Source organism: Bos grunniens, chromosome 2, assembly GCF_055505025.1.
Source record: "Bos grunniens cultivar Pamir isolate PY7600 chromosome 2, Bosgru_T2T1.0, whole genome shotgun sequence".
NCBI lineage: Eukaryota > Metazoa > Chordata > Mammalia > Artiodactyla > Bovidae > Bos > Bos grunniens.
Genome location: NC_141166.1, coordinates 118,785,922 through 118,809,984, shown reverse-complemented (window position 1 = coordinate 118,809,984; position 24,063 = coordinate 118,785,922). Strand labels below are relative to the sequence as shown.

The window sequence follows — 24,063 nt, the reverse complement described above, 5'->3', positions numbered from 1 at the left end:
TTATTTGTTTGCTTCATCTTAAAAAAAATTACATATATATTAACCAGAGTGCTCTCTGATTTTTCCCAAGCATTACATATTACAAAAACCATGAAAAACATTGAGGTGCCTGAGACCAAAACTGCCTCCTTTGAGTGTGAGGTCTCCCACTTCAATGTACCTTCCATGTGGCTGAAGAATGGCGTGGAGATTGAGATGAGTGAAAAGTTCAAGATTGTGGTGCAGGGAAAACTCCACCAGCTAATCATCATGAACACCAGCACTGAGGACTCGGCAGAATACACGTTTGTCTGTGGCAATGACCAAGTCAGCGCCACCCTCAAAGTGACCCGTAAGTAAATACATATATATAGAGAATACCCAGTGGACTCATCACCCCATAGCCTGCACTTTTTCTTCCTCATCTACTGTGTTCACACTGAGTTAGGTATCTGGATAAAATTTTTGCTTAGCATTCAAAGACTGTCTATAAAGATGCTCCAGTGTCTGTTGCTTGCTTTTTCTGTTCCCCTGTCACTTGGCATAATCCTGTAGAGTGGTACCTCTCTGAACTGTGATCACTTAAACAGATGTGTTAAAGACATTCCAAGTTTTTGCTCTGTGCTTGTTATAACCCATGCCATACTGACATGAGATCTCCTTGGGTATATTTGCTTCCCCTTTTGCAGCAATCATGATTACATCCATGCTGAAGGACATCAATGCTGAAGAAAAAGACACCATTACCTTCGAGGTGACAGTGAACTATGAAGGCATCTCTTACAAATGGCTAAAGAATGGTGTGGAGATCAAATCAACTGACAGGTGCCAGATGCGAACCAAAAAGCTCACCCACTCACTGAATATCAGGAATGTCCACTTTGGGGATGCCGCTGAGTACACCTTTGTGGCTGGAAAAGCTACCTCGACAGCCACTCTTTATGTGGAAGGTATGGTTTCATAAATGTCATATCCATAAAAAGAAATGTCAAACACACTACATAAAAATGTTAGTGCGTCAGCTAATGAATGAATAAATAAGGTATATCTATGCAATGAAATATTACTTAGTAATAATAAGGAAGTACTGATAAATATTACAACATGAATGAACCTTAACCTTATACCAAGTGAAAGAAGCTAGTTATAAAGAAGCACATATTATATGAATCCAGTTACAGGAAGAGTTCAGAATGCGCAAATCAATAGAGACATAGATTTGTGCCTACGTGTCCGGGAAGAGCAGTGCACGGGGTCTGGAAGGTTATGACTAAGAGATACGTGGTTTCTTTTGGGAGTAATGAGTATGCCTTGAAATTGATTATGGTGATGGCTGTACAATTCTAAATATACTGAAAGCCCCTGACCTATGCTTTCAGTGGGTGAATTGTATAGTATGTAATCATATCTTGGCAAAGCTGTTAGAAAGGTTAATTCTTTTACATGCTATCCTGCAGCTCGTCATATAGAATTTAGGAAGCACATTAAGGACATTAAGGTTCTCGAGAAGAAGCGAGCCATGTTTGAATGTGAAGTTTCTGAGCCTGACATCACCGTGCAGTGGATGAAAGATGGCCAGGAGCTGCAGCTAGTGGACAGGTCCGTTGGTGTGTTGTGCCACCCCCAGTGATTCCCAGTTCCCTTTGAGTCATCATACATTAAACCCCAATTTCCATCTCCTCCACAGAATAAAGATACAGAAGGAGAAGTACGTCCACCGCCTGCTGATCCCATCCACGCGGATGTCCGATGCCGGGAAGTACACAGTGGTGGCTGGGGGTAACATGTCCAGTGCCAACCTCTTTGTCGAGGGCAGAGATGTTCGCATCCGAAGCATTAAAAGGGAGGTTCAGGTAATTGTCCACGTGCTGAATTTTTAGAGGTATCATCAATAGCACCTAATCTATCATTTTGTCAAATTTTTTGACTTTAAAATTTTCCAACCACTGTCTTCTAAAAAAATGCAATTAGCTTATCCCTACTGGCTTAACGCTCTTATACTGATAGCAACTTAGTCACAGTTTCCTCTCACTTAGGGGATAAGTGTGTCCTTCACAGCTGTCTAAATACTTTAATGAAAGCATCTGCAGAAACTTCACTGTCTGATAAGTGGCCACTTGCCAAGCAGCACCAACTTGAAAAGAACTGAAATTTAAATTGTGGTGTTTGCACAGCAACTGGAATTTAGGGACTTCAGAACAAGGTGGCTTTTTCTAGAAGCCTTCTACTGTGGAAAGGCAGTTCTTTAGGGACTTAGCTGGGGACACACCCTCTGAGCAAAGCTGGATTCTCAGCTGGATGCTGAGAAAACACCTTCGCTCTTGACTGCATGTGTAGAGCTTGTCCTCAGGGGTGCCAGTCTTCCGACACGGTGTAATGTGGGTAATATGTGAACAGAAGCAGTACTTGAGTTCACATTACGATATTGCTCATCCACTAAGAGCCGGGCATCACAGGCCTTAGTCCATAGTGAAAACGCCTTCAGTGAAGACTCAGATGACCTGGATATGTCCATCCTCCTCTGCTGTCCAATTCTGAGCCTTTATTTCCTCACTTTAAAAAATGAGGATAATAGTTCCTGCCTAAGTCACAAGGTTTATTGTTTACATCATATGAAATCAAATTGAGTAGAAACTTAAAAGGGCTTTGTCTGTGACGACAGCCCTCGGAGGTAAAGTGTCATTTCTGTTATGATAAACTAAAAAGTGAACATTTAAGGATGAAATCATTGTCTCTGTGAAGGCATAAGCATAATTCTCTGCAAAAGAAGTGTGGGCTCCATTTGTCCAAGGACAGGGAGGGAAAATTGAGAGAGTGCTATAACAAGTCAACCTCCTATATCATCATGTGTGGGTTTGAAATGCTCTTCAAATGAGCTGGTTTAGAAACAGGTTAAAACCACGAGGAAACCAGGACTTCAGTGTTCTTTTTCTGTTGCTCCATCCAAAGGTTATTGAGAAACAACGTGCTGTTGTTGAGTTTGAGGTCAATGAAGATGACGTTGATGCCCACTGGTATAAAGATGGCATCGAAATCAATTTCCAAGTTCAGGAACGACACCAGTATGTGGTGGAGAGAAGAATCCACCGGATGTTTATCTCTGAGACCAGGCACAGTGATGCTGGTGAATACACCTTCGTAGCAGGAAGGAACAGGAGTTCCGTTACTCTCTATGTCAATGGTAGGTGGAGATGTTAATATGCCTGTTCATCCATCTGTAGTGATCCCCCATACTTCAATTTACTAAACTTCTGGTAGTTCCTGGGCAATTTCTCAAGAACCCATGGTGCTCGTATGTTTGGGGCTACATGTATTTTCATGTGATACCTGTGGAAAAGGGATGGCAGCTTTAAAAAGGGCTAAAATGTCATTTCTAGAAAGCACCTAATGGCTAGGTTCTTATTCGGTCAGTCAACACTGTCAAACCTTCTCTGCGTGTCAATTATACTAGACTCCACGTGTCTTGCTAGACCCCACGTGGGTCTCTAGGTCGAGCAATCAGTGTTCGGGTTCTCTGCCCTTGGCCCTAACTGCTTGAGCACTCGTAGCTCTAACAAGCAATGGGGCATTTCCACCTCTAGTAGGGTGTGCCAGGGAGAATCTAGAGAGCCACAGGGGAGTTCCAGGGGCTCTGACTTTAGAGGGGAATTTCACATGCTGCCAAATCAGAGGAGCACCGTTAAACCACCGACTTTTCTTAGGAGGAAACTTTGAGCTGAATGAGGCTGGTCTAGTTCTGAGGCTAGCCTCCATACACACAGAAAATGCAACCTCCGTTCCTGTCCTGACCGTGAGTCCTATCTGTCTGAACAAATACTCCTGAGACAGATGAAGGAACGCTAAGAGAAATCTCAAGTTTCATAAAAATGAACCATACTGCCAACATTCCCTCAGGCCCTGGAGGACCAGTCATGGTTCGGTTATTATTATTTCTGTATTAGTGGTAGAGAATCCGAGCACAGGGTAATAAAGGTCTTCCCACATGACTGTGTCAGAAACCAGCCTCACAGAAGTCATTTCTAGGCTCATGAGCCTCTCAGTTTCCCTCAGTCATCATGACACCAAGAATATGTTCTGATTAGCCCAACAGGAAAGCTGATTTTTTTAAAAATTACCTAATTGCCTTTAGATCTAAAATGACATTCATTCATTCATAATGATTGCACTTCCTTGGCATCAGTATCTTAAAAAATGACTATGACACATACACAAATACTTGCAAAACAGACCTGAATGGGATAAACTAGCTCACCATGGGATTTGCCCAATGACTGTTAAAAATAGGTAGCGTGTGGAAGTGTTCCAGTATTCTTTAGGGGACTGTCCACTGCTCCTCCCCCTCAATTCAGATCCCGGCCAGGAAAGGGGTGATCATATTATATTGAGAAACTCAGCACTTGCAAGCACCTACCTACCCCGAAATATCAAAAGTATTTTTCTAAAGCTATTCCCTCAACTTATGGACAGAATTCCTTTTTTTTTTTTTTCCTTCTTAGTGTGAAGAATATTCTAACATTCTAAGACAATTAAAGATACCACAATTCCAAACTTCTGTTTCAGGGTACATAACCACCAGGTAGTGAACTAACGTGGATTTTCCAGTGCTTTCCCGTGTTTTCATGGGTTATCTGTCTTTTCTTCCCAGCCCCAGAGCCACCCCAGATTCTGCAGGAACTCCAGCCTATTACCGTGCAGTCTGGCAAGCCTGCCCGCTTCTGTGCTGTGATATCCGGCAGACCGCAACCCAAAATTTCCTGGTATAAGGAAGAGCAGCTGCTTTCCACTGGTTTCAAGTGCAAATTCCTTCACGATGGGCAAGAATATACACTTTTGCTCATTGAAGCCTTCCCAGAGGATGCGGCCGTCTACACCTGTGAAGCCAGGAATGACTACGGAGTTGCCACCACCTCAGCATCACTCTCTGTGGAAGGTAGAAATGCCTTGGTACTTCTCAGCTTAAACTGAAACCTAAGAAAATTGTTTTTGCATTCTCCCAGGGCATTTAAAAAATACAGCTTGGAGGTCCTAAAAGTAGATTGCTATACAACTTGGAAACTTTGGGCTCCACGGCCAGATAGATTAAGAGAAATTGACATGCTTCATTCTGGGAGGTCTGTAGGGTGACTTAGTCCTGACGAGTCTTGTGGTCCCTTTCTTTAGTTCCAGAAGTTGTGTCTCCTGATCAGGAAATGCCAGTTTATCCTCCTGCCATCGTCAGTCCACTTCAGGACGCTGTCACTTCTGAGGGACGGCCAGCCCACTTTCAATGCAGAGTTTCTGGAACAGGTAGGTTTACCAGGAAGGGTAGAGTTGCTAATATTTTACCTGTGGCGGATTCATTTTGATATTTGGCAAAAATAATACAATTATGTAAAGCTTTAAAATAAAATAAAATAAAAAATAAAAAGAATGATGTAAGTGAAGAAAAGGTTTTCTTATCCCTTCCTCCCTTACAAACAGTTATTCATAATTTGAAGTTTTATGGGCATCTTGCAGAACATTTACTTGAATTACTGAATTAAGAATTAGATCAGTGTTTTCCACTACTATTTTTAGGACTATACACCTGAAAATGGCAAAGATGATAAATTGCATGCTATGTGTTTAAAAGAAAAATTCAGTGTTTTTCAGTGTTTTACACTTGCAAAAATGTCATATTTTCTTTATGGTTGTAGTTAGACTTTTGTTATCTCTTGGAAAAATACAACAAAACCTACAATCATTATTAAATTAATTATAATAGCATCTACATATGTTTTTAAAAAAGAGTCTATTTATATTTAAGACGTTCAATCTATGGACAGTGCTTGTGGGAAAAGGCACATCCATTTATTTTTTTTAATATAAATTTATTTATTTTAATTGGAGGTTAATTACAATATTGAATCTTAGCTCCACTGTGTGACCTTCGGCAAAGACATGATTCCTCTGGTTCTCTTTCCCTCATGAATAAAGTGAGGATAATATTGCTGTCATAAAATATACATTTCATGAGGGCAGGGATTCTTAATACTGAAAACCTGGTGTCTGAAAAGCAGTAGTTACTAGAAGGAAAGCTCTGTGAAAGCAAGGGGTAGATCCTTGTCCTAGAATAGCTCTGGACATAGTTGATGCTCAGTAATTGTTGATTGGACAACAGCATGCTTGTTTAATGGCTGATATCCACTGCTTCAGATCATTCATCATGATTGTGTCAGATAACCCACATTAGCACGTCGCACAGTGCCCATCCAAAAGTAATCCCTCAGTCTGTTAGCTGTTATGATTTTTTAATTGCTGCAAGTTTCCCAAAGACCATCAGCCCCTCCCATTCCCCCAGGAGTCTGACCTTAGTAGAGTAAGACAGAACGTTTGGAGCTGTTTTTACCCAATGATGATTTTAGACTGACAGGGTAAGCCAACTTTATCCCAGATGAAAATCCTTCTCTCATTTCCTTGGCTTTTATATGCCACCACAAAGGGAAATTCTCCCAGCTTGGGCATCTCACAGCACTCCTAGTAAGTTTGTTTTGTTTATAGTGCTTCTCCCATTCGTTTATGACCCAGTCTCTACCTTGCCAGAAGCCATTTTCCTTAACAAATTAGTATTTCTATCATACTTCTATCACCTAATGATTTCCTCCTCTGATTTGGAGATGCTGATCTAAAAACCAAATAGACCCATTTGATTTTATGAGCATAATTAAAGGATACAAAGTATATAAAGCACTTATAGGTATGACGTGGCTGACAAGTAGCTGGTACTCAATATATTAATTTTATTACAACCATTGGAAGGAATTATAGAAACATAAAAGTCTGGTAAGGGGGGACCAACATAGATAAATACTATAAACTTTATTACTTCAGAACATAGTGTTTGAGAAACCCTAAATATTAAGAAATGAGAATTGATAATATCTTACTAACACAAGAAAGAAAAAATAATTTTAATTTTAAATTCACCAAAGTCACACTAAATAATTTATCAGTTTTTTGAATTTTTAGAGAAATATTTTGATTAATTATATGTAAATATGGATTATCTAAAGTAGTAGTCTTAGATATGTTTATATAGTACTTTTTTAGGTAAGTCATTTTATAGTTTGCTTTTAGGATGTTGTAAAAATACATTATAATCTTTACCAGACCTCAATTGGGATAGCAAAAGAAAAATCTTTTTTATATGGGCAATGTCTTTAAATGTTTGAACAGACTTTATAAATTCATGTGATCATTAACTCTCTCTTTGTGGTAATATGTAGATATATACAGAGGTTTTAGCATCCTGTCATAAATGTATTTTCTATGTAACAAAAATTAAATTCATTGAATAAAATGCCTTTTTAAAATAAAAGCTTACTGAATCACGTTGTTTTGTGCCCCTCGGACTGAAAATATTTACACAGCTTGTCTTAAGAAAGTAAATGCAGCTCTACTTTCTAAAACTGGGTGGGGGAAATGTAGGCAGAAGCCCCAGTCTCATGTTATGGGAAATCAATACTTAGCAAAGCACAGAATGTGGTCCGAGGTATCTGGTCATGCTTTTATGAGTGAAAATGTTGTCAACTGAAGGTCTCTGGTGCCACCTACTGGTAGCATAGAAATTTGGAAGAGTAGAATTTTGAAACAATAAATCTAGCTCTTTGCTGCTGTTCATTCTGTAATGAGTCAGTGTCGTGTGGAGGCTCACAGAGTGGCAACTAGCTAAGTGAAATGATAAAAAATTAGTTAGGCAGTGAGGAATGCCCATAGCTCATTTAAGCATCTCTTTTGTTTTATTCCACCAATATTTGTGTCCTGCTGTTGAGACATCATGCTAGGTTCTAGGGCTGCCGCACCTGTCCCTGGCCTCCTGGAGCTCAGTGTGTAGGTGAGGAGATGCATGGCTAGATTCCAAGGTTGTGAGTGCTGTGACAGCCCACCTACTCAGTGCTGTCTGGGGGACAGGTGGGGAAAGATGCATGGATGGAACACTGAAGAATTAATAGGCTTATTCAGCACATTGGTACTTCAGACAGAAAATGCATTTGCAGAGTCGTAAAGGTTTACCAGAACACTTATGCCGTCAACAAGTGGCTTAAATATGGTCTTGTAATGAGGAAGCTGAGAGGCTAGAAAAGAAGGCAAGGGCCAGATACCAATAAAGTATTGGTAGTCTATGGTTAGTTAGGACTCCTGTTTCCTTTGAGGAATCACTGAGAGATTTTTTTAAATCCCTCAGTAACATGATCAGGTTTGCTTTTTAGAAGCAACACTGATAATGAAAGGAGGAATGGACAGTTGTGGGAGATGAGACTGGAGGGGAGGAACCAGCAGAGAAGCTGGTCTCCTTTCATTTCATAAGGATAGGCTTAGAAAGTGTTGCCAATGATGGGAGTCAGAAGAAAGAAGTGGGTAGATTGTGCAAGAGTTCAGGAGGTAGAATGAGTGAGACCCAGGAACCAAATACAAGGGTGTAGTGGGGGTGAGGAGCAGAGGTTGTGGGGCAGCCTCACAGAAGCCAGGGGAAGCCAGTGGCTGACGCAGGTAGTGGAAGTCCAGCAGGAAGCACCGGGTCTGCTACCAGGACAGACCTTGCCTTTAGCTCATTTCTTACAGGCAGTCCATGCCTGTCCTCCTGCTTCATTCGGTTCACCAAAGGAAGAAGTTGTCAGGAAAAATAAGCTTTCTTGTGAAGACGAATACTTTCTACCCTTCCCTTTCTGTTGAGGACTAAACAATCCAAGTGTTTGTAGGATGACTTTTACATCCTATGTGATAATATTACTTTTATATCCTATGACCCTGTTTTTTTGGCAAGTTGTTGAAGGTATTGCTGATCCCTTGTGAGGTTAGCTATTCTTGCTTTAATGACTGACAGTGCGTATTGTTTATAAAGCCTTTTCCTCTATGTGTCATGGAATTCACACAGCAATTTTATAGCCTATGAATTATTATGCTTCTTATTTTACAAATCAGAAGACTTATTCAGAGAGTAGCTTGCATGTCTAAGGTCACATGGCTTATAAATTGTATTGTCAGGATACCATTTCCCATCTTACCTTGCTACCTAAGGAAGTGGAAAGATTTGTTTCTTTAAAAGGGGCACTTGTTTATAAAGTGGGGAAAACCATCATAAACTAGTAGTTAGGCAAGAATGCAAGCAAACGCTAAATGATTGGACTGTTGGAAGATCCCCATGGATCATACTGAGATAAGGAAGTAACATAATGACCACATTGCAAAAAGAAGATGCTTTTGATTTTGGCTTTTAAAACAAGTAACTGAATTTGAATCTACATTTGACTTACAAGGTCATTGCTTTAATGAAAGGGTACTAATTTATTTTAAAAGTACACATCACCTTAAACTATAACAGCATATATTATTTTATCCTTGGTTTGGGTTTTTATTTTCTATCATATTAAGATGGTTCAAATCCTGTGTGGAAATAGCTAGTTATATTAGTATTTATTATTACTGCTACTTTGAAAAAAGCCACATTTATCTAAGATGCCCAAATTTCATGAATCTTTCTTTCAGTTTTAAAAATTATTTTCTGATGAGTTGAGACCTTCCAATGCTTGCCCATTGGTAACAAAATAGTGGAGGTTTTTTTCTTCAGCCTTCAGTGGTATCTCTTTTAGACCTTATGGAGTGTTGATCGTTTCAGCTCTAATTTTTATGGCTCTTTCTCCCTAAGCAGATTTTCCTCATTTCCTGTCTCAGTAGGCAACCACAGTCTCGGTCACCTTGAGAGGTCACTATTTCTCAGGACAGGCTTTCTCTCAAAGTCACCAAATGTGTAAAAATCTCATCTTTGCTTCCATCGCACGACATGCAAATAATTACAAAGAATATAACTAAAATTGTAAAATTTCAAACATTCTAACCCATCTATAAGCTGGATTTCTCTAAAATCATGTTTCCTTCTTTAAAATGACAAGAAATCATGTACGATCAGATGTGGCATGCCCAAAAGAAAAGTATCATATTATTTAGATAAATATAACATTAGTCAGCTATATAGTCCATTTTGTGTTTGCAGGTAAATAAAAACACCCACTTTGGGTAATTTAAAGATCCTTTTCCTTTTGTGTTACAGATCTAAAAGTGTCTTGGTACAGCAAAGACAAGAAAATCAAGCCATCTCGGTTCTTTAAAATGACTCAGTTTGAAGACACTTACCAATTGGAAATTGCTGAAGCTTTTCCAGAAGACGAAGGAATTTATACTTTTGTGGCCAGCAATGCTGTAGGTCAAGTCTCAAGCACAGCCACTCTGAGACTGGAAGGTATGGCAAAACAGTTTTAAGAGCCACATTGAAACATAGACCTCATCTTACAATGTGGGTAACAATCACTAAGGATTTCGTGTAAATCGTCATCAGTCCTACCTTTCTCTTAATGCAACTAATTGTTTCCCTGTTACATGCAACGTTCTCGCTTTTCAGTTACCCCTCTCATTATGAATCACAGAGCGTATCATTTTTTATTTTGCCCTGCTTTGTCTCCGTAGTATTTTTTAATGTATTGCTCTCATTACCAGCTTTCATGCTTCCTGAGCAGCATGTATCAGAATGGGGAGAAACATATGCTAAAGAATTGGGTAGATTTGTTTTCTCATCTGGTGAGCATGAACATTTTAAAAAAGAAGTTTTCCAGTGTAAGAGTGTTCCTATCCCACCGCGGTATTGACAAAATTCTGATTTCCCAGAAGCTACTGTGGATGAGTTCGGGTCTGTACATCAGCTGGATGTGTTTTGCCATCATTCAAAGAATGCGTGAGGATTGAGAGGCTCAGTTGTGAGATGGTTTAACATTCTTCTATAACTTGGGGTTCTTAAATTGCATTTAGAAATACTTCCTCAGTATCTGGGCAAGGGAGGGCGCTTTGATTCAAAATGAGATAGTATTTTTATACAGTCAGACTATTTTTCCTGAGCAATTTAGTCTCTAATATTTTTCGAATGTATTTGTTTTTGGCTGCATTGGGTCTTAGTTGCGGCTCGCTGGGTCTTTGTTGAGGCGCAAGGGCTTCTGGTTGTGGCACTTCAGCCCTGTGGTTGTGACACACAGCATGTGGGACCTTAGTTCCCGGACCAGGGATTAAACCCAGGTCCCCTGCATTGGAAGGTGGACTCCTAACCACTGGACCACCAGCAAAGTCCTTAGTCTCTGTAATAGTAAGCATATACAAATACATGAAGAGTTAGGGCAGCTCTCACTTTTTTCCTCAATTTTAAAAACTTCATTTTGATAGCCAGAGGGTTTTTTTAGTAAACAGTGTAATGTGGTTTACCAAAAATAAGAGCTGGTCTTACACCCGGAGGGGGAAAAATAACAGAAAACAAGAATATCTAACCTGAATTGCATACTCTGCTACTGCCTTCATGAACAATGTATGAAATTCCTTAGACTGTTTATGCCCCAGCGTGTCTGGAGAATGGAAGGGAACTTGTGTGATTTTGAATCAATAGTGGCATATGTTGACAAGGCATCAAGATTGAATTGGATTCTAGTCCGCACTGAAATTTGCACCCTAATGAGTTCTGGTTTCAATGCAGGGTATGCACGACATTAAAGGTTGGCATGCTTCTTTTCAGGATTTAGCACACTTGGAGAAGTTACATCCAACTCTCAATGGCATATCTCTTCATCAGTTTCATTTAAGAAGGAGCCCCTTGGCCAAAAGCCCATCTTCATCCAGCCTCTATCCAGCCTCAGGGTGCACAGCGGGGAGACAGTCAGATTTCATGCCAGGGTTTCTGGCATTCCCAAGCCAGAAATCCAGTGGTTTCATAACCAACAATCAATTCTACCAACAAAAGATGTAGTTTTCTACTTTGAGGAGTCCACAGGCTTGGCTTTAATGCTTATAGTTGATGCTTACTCTGAGCATGCCGGGCAATACTGTTGCAAAGCAGCCAATAGCGCTGGGGAAGCCACTTGTGCAGCTACACTCACAGTGACTCCAAAAGGTAAAGGAAGCCCAGCTTGCTTCAAAGACTTTGACCTGCTGCATCCCTGCTTCTCCCACTGTTACTAATGAGAGTCTCTGCTGTGTGTCTCAGTGCATATGGTGGCTGGTCCATCATTTACTAACAGTTCCCCCTAAGTCCTCAATTATGGTTTAACCAGTATACTTGAAATCTCACTGAAGTATGTGTTCAGGGCATTACACTAGTTATTTTGGGGGAAGATCCCCTGGAGGATGGCATGGCACCCCACTCCAGTATTCTTGCCTGCAGAATCCCATGGACAGAGGAGCCTGGTGGGCTATAGTGCACAGGGTCACACACAGTTGGACACAACTGAAGCTGTTTAGCATGCAGGCATCAAATTTGCTTGACGTTTTTACTTTTCTAAGCAATATCTCATCATTGCATCATTAAAGATCTATTTGCTACCTATTGTTGATAAAGTATATGGGGGAGGGAGGACAAATGATATCCCAAATAGAGTCAGGAAAAAAGAGTGCTTATATCACTCTGGGAAGCTGCAATGACAACAGAAGGAAGGAAGCAGATACTTCACGGCATCTGCGCGAGCCCCCGTCATCCATTCAGCACTGCATCACTGGGAATGAACTCTCTTTTGTGTAATCCTGACACCCTGGAGCACACTGCATCTGGCAGGCTGCTTCTGAGCGACAGTGATGCCTTTCATCTTCATCTTCCATGCCATTTTATTTTATTAACCTAGCCAAGTGATGAAGCTTAGATCTTAATATTCTTTTCTTTTTCTTGTCACTTAGCATACAGTGCAAGCCCTAGCTAGGCAAAGTTCTGGGAGAGATGTAAGTGTCCCCCAAGTCCCAGGCAGTGGCAGAGCCACTCTTTCACAAGGCAGGACTGGCAGAATATTGCAGAGTGAAATGAAGTCATTTCAAGGATCATCATATGAATATGAATTGCAGGTTTTTGAAAGTATATCTCAAAGTTCCACCCACACAGCTGCATCCGTTGAAGATGTACAGTTGCACCAGGCTGCATCCCTTTCACAAATCGCAGAAAGCACTGAGTTATCTGAGATAAGTGCTGAAGAGACAATGGGTGAAGTGCCAAAGATAATCCTACATCTTCAGGACCTCTCTGTAAAGTGTGGTGACGTGACTCAATTCCTCTGTGTTTTAGAAGATGAGTCTTCTGTTGATATAACCTGGATTTATGAAGCTAGAGGAATATAAGAGAGTGAAACAGTCACAAAATGGAAATATTCAGTCTCTTACCACATGTAATGTTCAGCTGGTAGACCAAGGATTGTACAGCTGCATTGTACACAATGAGTACGGAGAGAAGACAATGTCAGCAAGATGGCTATTGGATTTTTAGCTCTGACTTGGTTCATTTCATCCTCATCACTTCACACAGCTTTTCCATCATGCAAATTGTATCGATGAATGTATTAATTAAAACACCCTTAAATTAGCACTCTATTCATAAATGACTTATGAAAGTCAACCAACTCATTGGCTAAACTTACGAACATGTAACTTTCCACTCTAGATTCACGGAAGCTTAACTTTCAAATCTGAGTTCAGGAAGTTAAGATTTGTTTCATAGGTGCCATTTTTTCAAATGTTTACCAAACATACCACCTAGGAAGTGTACCAAAGTAGTTTAAGGTATATAGAGCATTGAGTTTTTATTGAGTATTTATTACTGTGTCTGACATTGTCTGGACCAAAATGAGTAATCTTTAGACATTTCTCAACCAATGCTGCTGCTTTACAATCTCAGCTCCTTGCAGAATTGTAGAATTATCTCATAGCAAGATACTATTTTTGTTGTTATTGTGCTTGACTCACCACTGTGTCTAGAAGGACATGAATGTATTTATCTGCGCAGAGGATAATGTCTTCCTTTCATCCTTGGATTGTCTTCTTCACTATTAATGAAGTGAGAAAAGTATTCTTCATGTACTCGAATCCTGTGCTGTGTGTCTGCAGGCAAAGGACCTTCACTGAATCCCATGGAGGAAAGTGGGGGGAAGAAGTTGGGACATCTGCAGGAGTCTGTGGAGCTGTGCCCTTTAGTTCTTCCCCGATCCAGCCATGCTATTTTTGAGGGGTTAGAACTGAACGGGGGGCAACAGAGTGCTATGTGCGTGGCCATCTTTGTGCTGCATTTTGAAACAGATTAATTAACTCACTTAAAGTATCTGCAATCCTCACTCATCAGAAGGAGGACTTTTTTTCTTTCTTCATCTGACAGTTTGGGTCTATAGCTGTTTCTGATTAATTTTCAAAGCCTAAGAAAGGAATAGTTCAAGAACTGAGGTCTAATTATGCAAATTAGATGAAAATTAGGTAGAAAATCCCACCATCCTGAAAGTCAACCCACACAGTCATCAGACAGGTAACTATCTACCTGGATATGTTGTCTACAAGCCATGTAGGTGACAACTGGGACCATTCCTACAATAAAATAATTGGGAGCTGGCTGTGTTTTGGAGATGAGAGCAATGTAGGCCTTTCAACTTGCTTCCTAAAGAACATAGTGCCCTATGACAGTGCTTGATCACTATGTTCCCAGAGTGGATTTGAACTGGACATTTTTGCCTTGGAATTTCCAATTCACTCAGTTCCAGCAGATTATATTATTAAAATGTTCTTGGCACATGAGCATTTTTTCCCCCTTGGCAAGTCCAGACTGCCGTATTTAAGAAAATTAAGAGATAAGCCATTTTAAGTGTATGAAGAATAAAGGATCAGGCACAGTTATCTAATTATCCAATATGAGCCAGTCTTTATCTGGTCATCTTCTATTTTGCCCTAATGACTTTATATAGGCTACTGAGTTAGCCACGAAAGTCAGGTAGGAATGTGAACCCCCATAAGTCTGTTTGGGTAGAGTTCTCATGTGCATAGTAAGCATAGATAAATATCAGTTTTGAGACTAACATGCTGCTTTCTCTCTCATCCTAACGACATTCCATCTCCTCTAAATTCTGCATACATTTTACAAACACAGCTAATTTATTCCTTTCCCAAACTTTATTCTTACCTAGCAAAAGTATCGCAAATCCAAGCATTCACAAAATTACCCTTGGTTCAGACACTAAAAGTATTAAAACACTCAAAGAGCCCCAAATTAAAACAACCCATGAAATAAAGAGAGCATCATCAAAGAAAACATCACATTTGTCAGTAACTTTATGCCAGAGTCCACAAGGAACTGAGAATCCAGGGCAGCAGACCTGCAGACTTGTGTCACGCAGACAGAAGAATGAGAGCGGTACCTGGATATCTGATTCCTCCAGAAGCCACCCCAAGATGATTGTGTCTAAAGGCTGTGACTTTTCCTTATATAATAAAAGCAACTTTGAGCTGACGACTCTCTGTTTTGCTCTTTAATATATAATCGGACTTTGCATCACGTTTTAAAGGTGGTTTCAAATCAAAAGAGTTTTTACTAGTAGGAAACACTGAATTCTTTAGGGAAAGCTGAGTTAAAAGTGGCAAATTAGAAAATGCATGTTTCTTCTAAATGTGATATTTGTCTCTTAGCAAGTATTCAGTCAATAAGACAATTAAAAGAAATATTCCTATCGTTTATGGACTGCTTTTCTCAATGCATGTAAAAGGCATGGGGAATTGTGGAACTAAAAGTGGAAATTTCACCAGAGAACCTAAAATAAAAATGTTATAAAATCTTTCTGTCATCATCATGTACCTTACCAGCTCATTGATTTGTTTGGCATGGATTTTGAGGGGTGCATTTGGGGTATGTAGTTTTCTATTATTATAATAAAGAGAAAAGTGTAATTATATGAATCATGAATTGAGGCAGAAAGTATATGGAATTAATCATGAAAACCTCCTGTTTTTCCATTCTAGCTCCTGAAGCAATGTTGCATGAGCAGATTGAGATGGAGATGAAAGGTATTGTTACATTGAATGTGAGATTTAAATAGAAATTCTGAAGGATTAATAAAATCCTTGAGCTTCCTTCTGTTAGTATTATAGAGGAAAAATGACATAGATGTACAAATATATCTCTTAGAGTATATATTACTATGTCGCATGCCTGGTTTAATATGCTGATGGTTACATGCATTTCACAGTCATTTTTTTATGGTAATTTAAACTTTGTATTTAAAATTTATCAGCCATATTCAACTTCTTATTTGCAGACATTTTCAATAGCGTGTATTAGAAAAGGTTTTCATCTTAATGCATGAAATCATAAGTAGAAGTTTGTCTTCAAAATCACAGTGAATTAAATTGAACAATAGATAATAACCTAGCTGTCATTCTCAGAATGCAATGTCATGAATGAATCATAATTGAAATGCTTATTTGTTTAGGATGTGTGAAAATGTTACATCCCCATTCTGGTTCACACTTCATGCGCAGACATCATTTTAACATTGATATGTCTCTTACACTGGCTTGCAGATAGCTGCCTTACGTGATCCTTATTGCCTGCTTTTCTTTGCATAACATCGTGACTTTATGGCTGTATTAGTTCGAATAAACGCCTTCTCATTTTATTTTATTTTAGCTAATTATTTATGGTCATAGTTCTCATATATATTTCTTAAATAGTTAATTCTCCAAAAAAAATAATAATTTAATCTGTAATCAAAAGGATCAGAAAGGGCGTTTATTCCACTCTCTGCAAGTCAGGTAAGATTTTCCCCTTAGCCATCAAAAGAACAAAGTTTTCCTGCTCTCAAAACAAATATGTACAGGAACATGTTATTTTGAAATGCATTTTTGCTTGTTCAAGAAGAAATTTCAGCAGTTTGAAGAAAAGACCAGACAACGAACGATTTTCGTGTCAGAATCTTTTAAACAGAGCATGGTGTTGCGTTTATTCGAACAAATATGGTGAGTGAATTTTTTTTTATGGATTTGTGAGAATCTGTAGCATGCACTTTATTTCATTTTCTATTTCGCAATTTCATTTATTTTCAACTTTTTCAAATACTGTGGAAAATAGTAAAATGTTTTCTAATTGAACTCTTCTTTTAGAGTCATCCTCTGAGGAAGAATCTGAGCATTCAGAAAGAGAGACCCGCGATGCCTTCTCAGATTCTGAAGACAGAGACCACAGCTCCACGGCTGCTAAAAGATACGCGAGTAGAATATCATCAACAAGCTCCTGGCCAGAATATTTCAAGCCTTCTTTTACCCAAAAACTTACATTTAAATATGTTTTTGAGGGTGAACCTGTTGTTTTTACATGTAAATTAATTGCCTGTCCAACTCCCAAAATGACTTGGTTTCAAAACAATCGACCTATCGCAACAGGGCTTCGACGGGTCGTAAAAACAGAGAGTGATTTACATCATCACTCTTCCAGCTTAGAGGTTAAAAGTGTTCAAGACCGAGATTCCGGAAGTTACAGATTATTAGCAATTAATAGTGAAGGCTCTGCTGAATCAACTGCATCATTGCTTGTAATTCAAAAAGGGCAAGATGAGAAATATTTAGAATTTCTGAAAAGGGTAGAACAGACTCATGGAAATGTGGCAGCTTTAGCTGAAAGGAGAGAAGGGAGGTTGAAGGTTGACCTGAGGTTTACTGGTTCTCCCTTTAATAAGAAGCAAGACGTGGAACAACAGGGAATGATGCGAACTATACACTTTAAGACAGTGTGCCCTGGCAGGAAAACAGATTTAATGTATGAGGAAGAATATTTAGAAAGTAAATCTGACATAAGGGGATGGCTTAATGTAGGCGAAAGTTTCTTGGACGAAGAGACCAAGATGAAGTTGCACCGTTTACGGGAGGCTAGAAGAATGTTGATGGAGAAAAAGAAATTATCTCTGTTAGACACATCATCTGAAATAAGTTCAAGAACTCTGAGAAGTGAAGATAGTGATAAGGATGTTCTGTTCTCTAGAGAGGAAATAAAAAGCAGTTCTATGCCTGCTCTAGCTGACAATAGGGAAGAGGTAGATAATCCAACCGAGGGCACTGTCCAGGATCTGCAGGTCCTTCCTAATTTAATGGATCAAAATGTGGAATCTGGAGAAGCTCCCACAACCTTTCAAACTGCTGTCAATGAGGAAATTCTCCAGACTGAAATGAGAATGAGCCAAGAGGCATTTCTGAGAGAAAGTCTATCAAGAGAACATTTATACAGTAAGAGTGTAGTAAATGAGACTACCCAAGCAGGAGAACAACTTGAAGCCATTATGACCCAAACCAAAATTGTAGAGTCATCTGAAGATACCATGAATGTAAGTAAGAATGAGGAAATATTTGAGACCCCTGAAAAGGAGTCTCAAGTTACTACACCATACACTGGTGAATCTTTTGGCTCAATTGTAAATATCCAAGAAAGTGAAGCATTAGATACTGAAATAAGAAAAGATGATGTGAGAGAGTTACAACACTCCACCTCTGTTAAAGGTGATGAATTTGAAACTGAACAGGAAGAAAAAGCCACAAGATATTTTGAAAATCCTTTCCAAAAACGTCTGCAACGTTGCCCACCTTCGTTTCTTCAAGAAATAGAATCTCAAGAAGTTTATGAAGGTGACAGCTGTGAATTTGTGTGTCATTTTCAAGGATACCCTCAACCCATAGTAACATGGTATAACAATGATATACCAATCCCACATAATCGAGGCTTTATCACTCAGACCTTCGAAAACTATTCAGTATTAACCTTTTCTTCTGTTCTTCCTCAAAATGAAGGTTTCATTACCTGTGTGCTATTTAACCAATACGGAACGGTAAAAACAACGAGTGTACTTAAAGTGAAGTCAAAACAAAGGCATGATGTGGAAGCATATAGGGTCCCAGTGTTGCAAGATGATACTGATGAGGAAGAGGAACTGATGTTGGTGTTTGACCAAGCAAAAGGCATCCCTCCTTCTCTAAGACAAGAGGGCCAAACAAACCTCCATATGTTAAAAACTAATGCACCAGTTCCTCCCTCTGAAGACACAGATTTGCTTTCCTTTCCTGTAGAAATTCAGATAACGGCAGCTACTCCTACCCCAGAACAGGATAGAGAGTCAAGAGACTTGTTTCAACTGGAGGAGTCAGAACCTAAGGCAACGCCTCAGGATGAGGCGACTCGCTCACCAAAACACAAGTTCGTATTCTCTTCTGACATTACTAACGAGCCACCAGAAGTGTTGCAGGAAATGCCACAACATGCCAGGTGTAGAGAAGGGGATTCCATAGTCCTTGAATGTTTACTGTCTGGTGAGCCTAAACCAGCGGTGACGTGGTTCCACAATGGAGTCCTGTTAAGGCAGAACCGGAAGTTTCAGTTTGAAGAAATTAATTGTTGCTACAGGCTATATATTAATGATGTCAATTCTCAAGATTCTGGGAAATATAGATGCATCGCTGAAAACAATTCAGGCACAGTTGAGAGTGTTTCAGACCTAACAGTGGAACCTGTCACTGACAGGGAATATAGTCAATTAGAAAATATGGGTGGAATTTATGCCAGATATTCCAAAGATCAACACATTCAGGGAGAATCTGTAAGGGCACATTTTTATGATTATCCAACTGGTTCTTTTACTCCCCAATCCAATATAAAAGAATATTCTGTAAGAGAGTATTTTCAAAGCCCTGAGACAGTTGAACAGATAGAGCAGAAAGTCCACGTTTCTTGTACATCTTCTAGAGAAAAACTGCCCAGATTTATGCAGTGCACTTCTAGATCCTTAAGAATCAACCAGCCTCTCCGAGCTGAACTCATACAATGGCAAGATGAAGGGGAAGAGGAACACGTAAATGAAAAATCAAAGCCACAGCAAGCAGAGGGGACTGTTTATCCATTTGGTGATGATGTCAGTGAAGTTAAAAATAGAAAAGAAGTAAGAAATTATTTTGAAAAATTCAGTGGACCGGAGAGGGAAAACGTGCAAGAATATGCCCAGACTGACTATTTATCAAATATCCCCTCTGAGAGACGTTCTGATAGTTACAATACAAAAGAATCATCTATCATTGTATGTGAAGAACCCTTTGGTGAAGAGAGATACTACCCAGGAAAAAAGGTGAGGCATAGAGTCATCGCATTTGAAAAGTTACAACAGGTAGAAAAAGGTGTTCTAGAAAAAAGATCTACCGAGAAACCATTTGTGAATCCTCCTCAAAAGAAGCTTGATGACAAAGACTTTCCATTAAGACAAAGAAAATCAAGACCAAGTAACCTACACACAAATGTGCATGAGGCAGAGGAAATGTCTCCAAACACTGAACAGGATTCGTCTAATACTGCAATGAGTTTAAAGCTACTTTCTTCTCAAACTCATAAGGAGTCTGAATTACAAGAAAGGGGACAACAGAAGGAAATAGCTCTTACAGATCAATCTGCAGCTTCTGAAAGGGCTGAATATGAAGCACCTGTTACATTTGACCTCAAGCAATTTCATGCTCAAATAGAAACTGCAGATGTAAAATTTCAAGAAGTAAGATTACATGGTGATCAACCAGAAGAAACTTATTTTCAAACCCAGCATCCTGCTTCTGAAGCAGCCGATGCTGAGAACCTTGTATTTGATCTGAAACAAATATATTCTCATTTAGGAGACCCAGCTAAGGAGTTTCAAGAGCAAAATCCTAGTCAAGAGCAGACAACACCATATAAAGAGGGAGTTCCTAGCCCTGAAACCATACAATCTGATACACAGGATACCTCTCAAAGCGTGCAAAGTAACATACTTGCAAATCCAGAGATTTCTTCCAGTAAGGAGTTTTCAGATAGGACTCTGAGGGAGAAAAGTGGCAGTGATGAAAATGCCTTTTATTTGGAAAAACATACGCAGGAACAAAATTTAGAAATTTTAAATACTGATATTTCTCTTAAAACTTTTTCTGAAGAGATCTATAGTGAATCATGTACCCTACTTCAGAGCTCATCTGCTGATGCAGGAGAAACTGATACATCTGAAAAAAATGGAGATGGGAGTTTCATCTCACATTTGAAAAAAGCTGCAAGTGAGGAAAAGCTTTTAAAGATTTGTGAAACGGAAGAAGAACATACCTTGGAACCAGAGTTGACATCATTTCAAAAGCAAGATGGAGGCACAGAGGCCTATACCACTGGAATTCTGGGAGACCACACAGGTGATGTTCAGGAAGCAGATGCACTGCACAGGAAAGTGCCCTTCAGTCAGCGCTTTCCCTTCCTGGCGACTGAGAAACAGCAGCATCCAAACGGACAAGTGAGGGAAGAAACGGATGCCCCTGAAAAAGAAAAATGTGGTGAAGAAATTCAAGTACAGGATGAAACTTCTTTCTCCACCACTGAAAGAGAAAAGGTAGAAACTTGTTTTTCTGAAAACCCTCCTAAGTTGGATGAGGCGCATACAACGGAGGTGACGGAATCCGAGACTTCCCTGACACAGTACTTACTTGCTGCTGGAAAACATGAAGTTCCTGAAACTAAAGACACCAGGCACAAGGCAGAACGTGTTCAGACTGACTCAGTCACATCAATGGAGGTGGAAGAAGTAACTTTCAACACTGTGTATGAGTATTACAGCCAACAACAGGAGTCCCTGGGACGCCCATTTTCTCCTGAATCTGATATTTCCATTGATGTGGGAAGTGTCAGCAGTGAAGAAATCTCTGAGCTAGATCAGTTTTATACCCCACCATCCTCTGTTGAACATTTTGAAACTCCAAAGTCTCCTGATCTGTATTTTCCTCCTTTAGATACAACTAAAAAATCCTCAAGAGATTTAGGGGATAAGACTACTGAAAGAACCACAGCTCTAGAGGAAACTACTGACAGGTACTCAACACCTTCTGAAGGCGAGGTAGCAGAAAGATATTCCACACCCCCAGGAGAGACACTAGAGAGATATTCCACACCTCCTGGGGAGGCCTTAGAGAGGTACTCCACACCCCCAGGAGAGACCCTAGAGAGATACTCCACACCCCCAGGAGAGACCCTCGAGAGATACTCCACACCCCCAGGAGAGACCCTCGAGAGATACTCCACACCCCCAGGAGAGACCCTAGAGAGATACTCCACCCCTTTAGGAGGGAAAACAGCTGAACAATACTCTATTCCTACTGAAGGACCAAACCCCACTGAAAACTTTAAAAGGCACCCATCAGAGCTAGGAAGCGAGGACAGTCTGTCAAGTGAACAATTCCACACACCTACAGAAGACAGCAGCTCAGTCTATGAATTATGGCGTTCTGATTCCTTTGGCACACCCAGTGAAGCCGTTGAACCCAAAGACAATGAGATGCCTCCATCTTTTATTGAACCGCTGACCAAACGGAAGATATATGAAAATACAACCTTGGGCTTCATTGTTGAAGTTGAGGGCCTTCCAGTTCCCGGTGTGAAATGGTATCGAAATAAATCTTTGCTGGAGCCAGATGAAAGAATCAAAATAGAAAGGGTGGGTAACGTGTGCTCTTTGGAAATTGCTAGCATTCAAAATGGAGATGGGGGAGAGTACATGTGCCATGCTGTGAACATCATAGGGGAAGCGAAGAGCTTTGCACAAGTGGACATTATGCCCCAACAAGAGAGAGCAGTGGCCCTGCCGCCTCCAGTAACACACCAGCATGTCATGGAGTTTGATCTGGAAAACTCTGCGTCAAGGACCCCTTCTCCTCAGGAAATTGTCCTGGAAGTTGAATTAAGTGAAAAAGATGTTAAAGAATTTGAGAAGCAAGTGAAAATAGTCACAGTTCCTGAATTTACTCCTGACCATAAAAGCATGGTTGTGAGCCTAGATGTTCTCCCATTGAATTTAGCAGATCCGAGTATGGCTTCAAGGGAGGCAGAGGACAAAGATTTAAAAATCGACTTAGAAGTATTCGAAATGCCTCCTCGCTTTGTAATGCCTATTTGTGATTTTAGGATTCCAGAAAATGCAGACGCTGTGTTCAAATGTTCAGTCATAGGCGTCCCAACTCCCGAAGTAAAATGGTATAAAGAATACACGTGTATTGAGCCAGATGACCTTAAATATGTGATTAGTGAGGAAAAGGGAAGTCACACCCTGAAGATTCGCAACGTTTGTCTTTCTGACAGCGCGACATATAGGTGCAGAGCTGTGAACAGTGTAGGGGAGGCCATCTGTCGGGGATTCCTCACCATGGGAGACTCTGAAATGTCAGCTCTGATGTCACAGAGAAGCAAAGTGATGTTAAGCAGTGTGAGGGAAGAGTTAGTCTTAAAGAGCAAATATGCAGACAGCTTTTTTGAATTTCAGGTGGTAGAAGGGCCTCCCAGGTTTATCAAAGGTATTTCTGACTGTTCTGCACCATTAGGTACAGCAGCTTATTTCCAGTGTTTAGTCCGTGGCTCTCCAAGACCCATGGTTTACTGGTACAAAGATGGGAAGTTAGTGCAAGGAGCAAGGTTCAGTGCCGAGGAAAGTGGCATAGGATTCCACAACCTGTTCATAACAAGCTTAGCGAAAGAGGACGAAGGTGAGTACAGGTGTGTAGCTACGAACAGATCGGGCATGGCTGAGGCCCGCGCTGTGCTCACCCTCATTTAAAGTTCTCCATGCGGTATGCTAGTGCCTCCGTGATGATGAGAACTGATGAGTGCTTTCACTTTTTCCAAATTATGTAGATCTGATAAGTTTCCAAATACATCTGCTCTATTTGAACACACTGCTTTGAAAAAAACCCTGGGAAAACACTTTCTGTATGTGGAAATCTCTTGTTTGTAACACATGTAAATATTCTGTTATCTAAACTGCGGGATCATCACCTGTGTCAGTTGTGCCGTGAAGCATCAAGCACTATTAAACATCTCCTTGGCTACCTACTTGTTGGCATTTCTGCTTTATCTCCCTTCCTCCTCCATAAAGTATGTCAGCAGCATGCATTCTCTTTTAGCAGATAAACTGTCTATGTAAACTGTGAAATGGAAGCCCATGTGAGATGACCACACAGACAAATGGTAAGGTAAAATCTCTCTGCTCGGAGTAGAGGTCATTCTTGAAATAATAACCCCTTTTCATCCAAATTCATGCTTGTTTACTCAGACTTTGAATAAACCAAACAGCAATAGAAACCAGCTTTGCCCCAGTTGGTAACTAATTCTATAATTTGTTTTACCTTGTAGTCTTAATATTTACTTTTAGCTCTTTAAAAAATATTTTCCTTATTAATATCCCTCCTCTTAAGCATTGTAACTCTTGCTAGTGTTGAAGGGAC

General features: G+C 40.0%; 2 protein-coding genes and 1 pseudogene across 51 annotated transcripts in view; all 3 read left to right on the top strand.

Moving 5' to 3' along the window:
• The window catches only part of TTN (titin), a 276,437-nt gene that overhangs the window by 39,155 nt on the left and 213,219 nt on the right, over positions 1 to 24,063 (top strand). For all 50 annotated transcript variants that reach the window (XM_086360782.1, XM_086360507.1, XM_086360734.1 and 47 more), the window contains 9 exons: positions 71 to 331; positions 669 to 929; positions 1,437 to 1,578; positions 1,667 to 1,832; positions 2,929 to 3,160; positions 4,625 to 4,909; positions 5,140 to 5,265; positions 10,046 to 10,234; positions 15,781 to 15,825. In XM_086360782.1, the coding sequence (XP_086216908.1) occupies positions 71 to 331; positions 669 to 929; positions 1,437 to 1,578; positions 1,667 to 1,832; positions 2,929 to 3,160; positions 4,625 to 4,909; positions 5,140 to 5,265; positions 10,046 to 10,234; positions 15,781 to 15,825 (1,707 nt within the window). The remainder of the gene's footprint in view (positions 1 to 70; positions 332 to 668; positions 930 to 1,436; positions 1,579 to 1,666; positions 1,833 to 2,928; positions 3,161 to 4,624; positions 4,910 to 5,139; positions 5,266 to 10,045; positions 10,235 to 15,780; positions 15,826 to 24,063) is intronic.
• LOC147378650 (uncharacterized) lies at positions 11,840 to 13,369 on the top strand (annotated as a pseudogene).
• On the top strand, positions 15,962 to 23,671 carry LOC147378649 (uncharacterized). Its single transcript, XM_086360915.1, has 2 exons — positions 15,962 to 16,776; positions 16,921 to 23,671. Exon 2 carries the CDS (start codon positions 17,163 to 17,165, stop codon positions 23,394 to 23,396), a length of 6,234 nt encoding a protein of 2,077 aa, XP_086217041.1. The 5' UTR covers positions 15,962 to 16,776; positions 16,921 to 17,162; the 3' UTR covers positions 23,397 to 23,671.

Coding starts and splice junctions, on each gene's coding strand:
- LOC147378649 (XM_086360915.1), top strand. CDS start 17,163: ATGACTTGGTTTCAAAACAATCGACCTATCGCAACAGGGCTTCGACGG.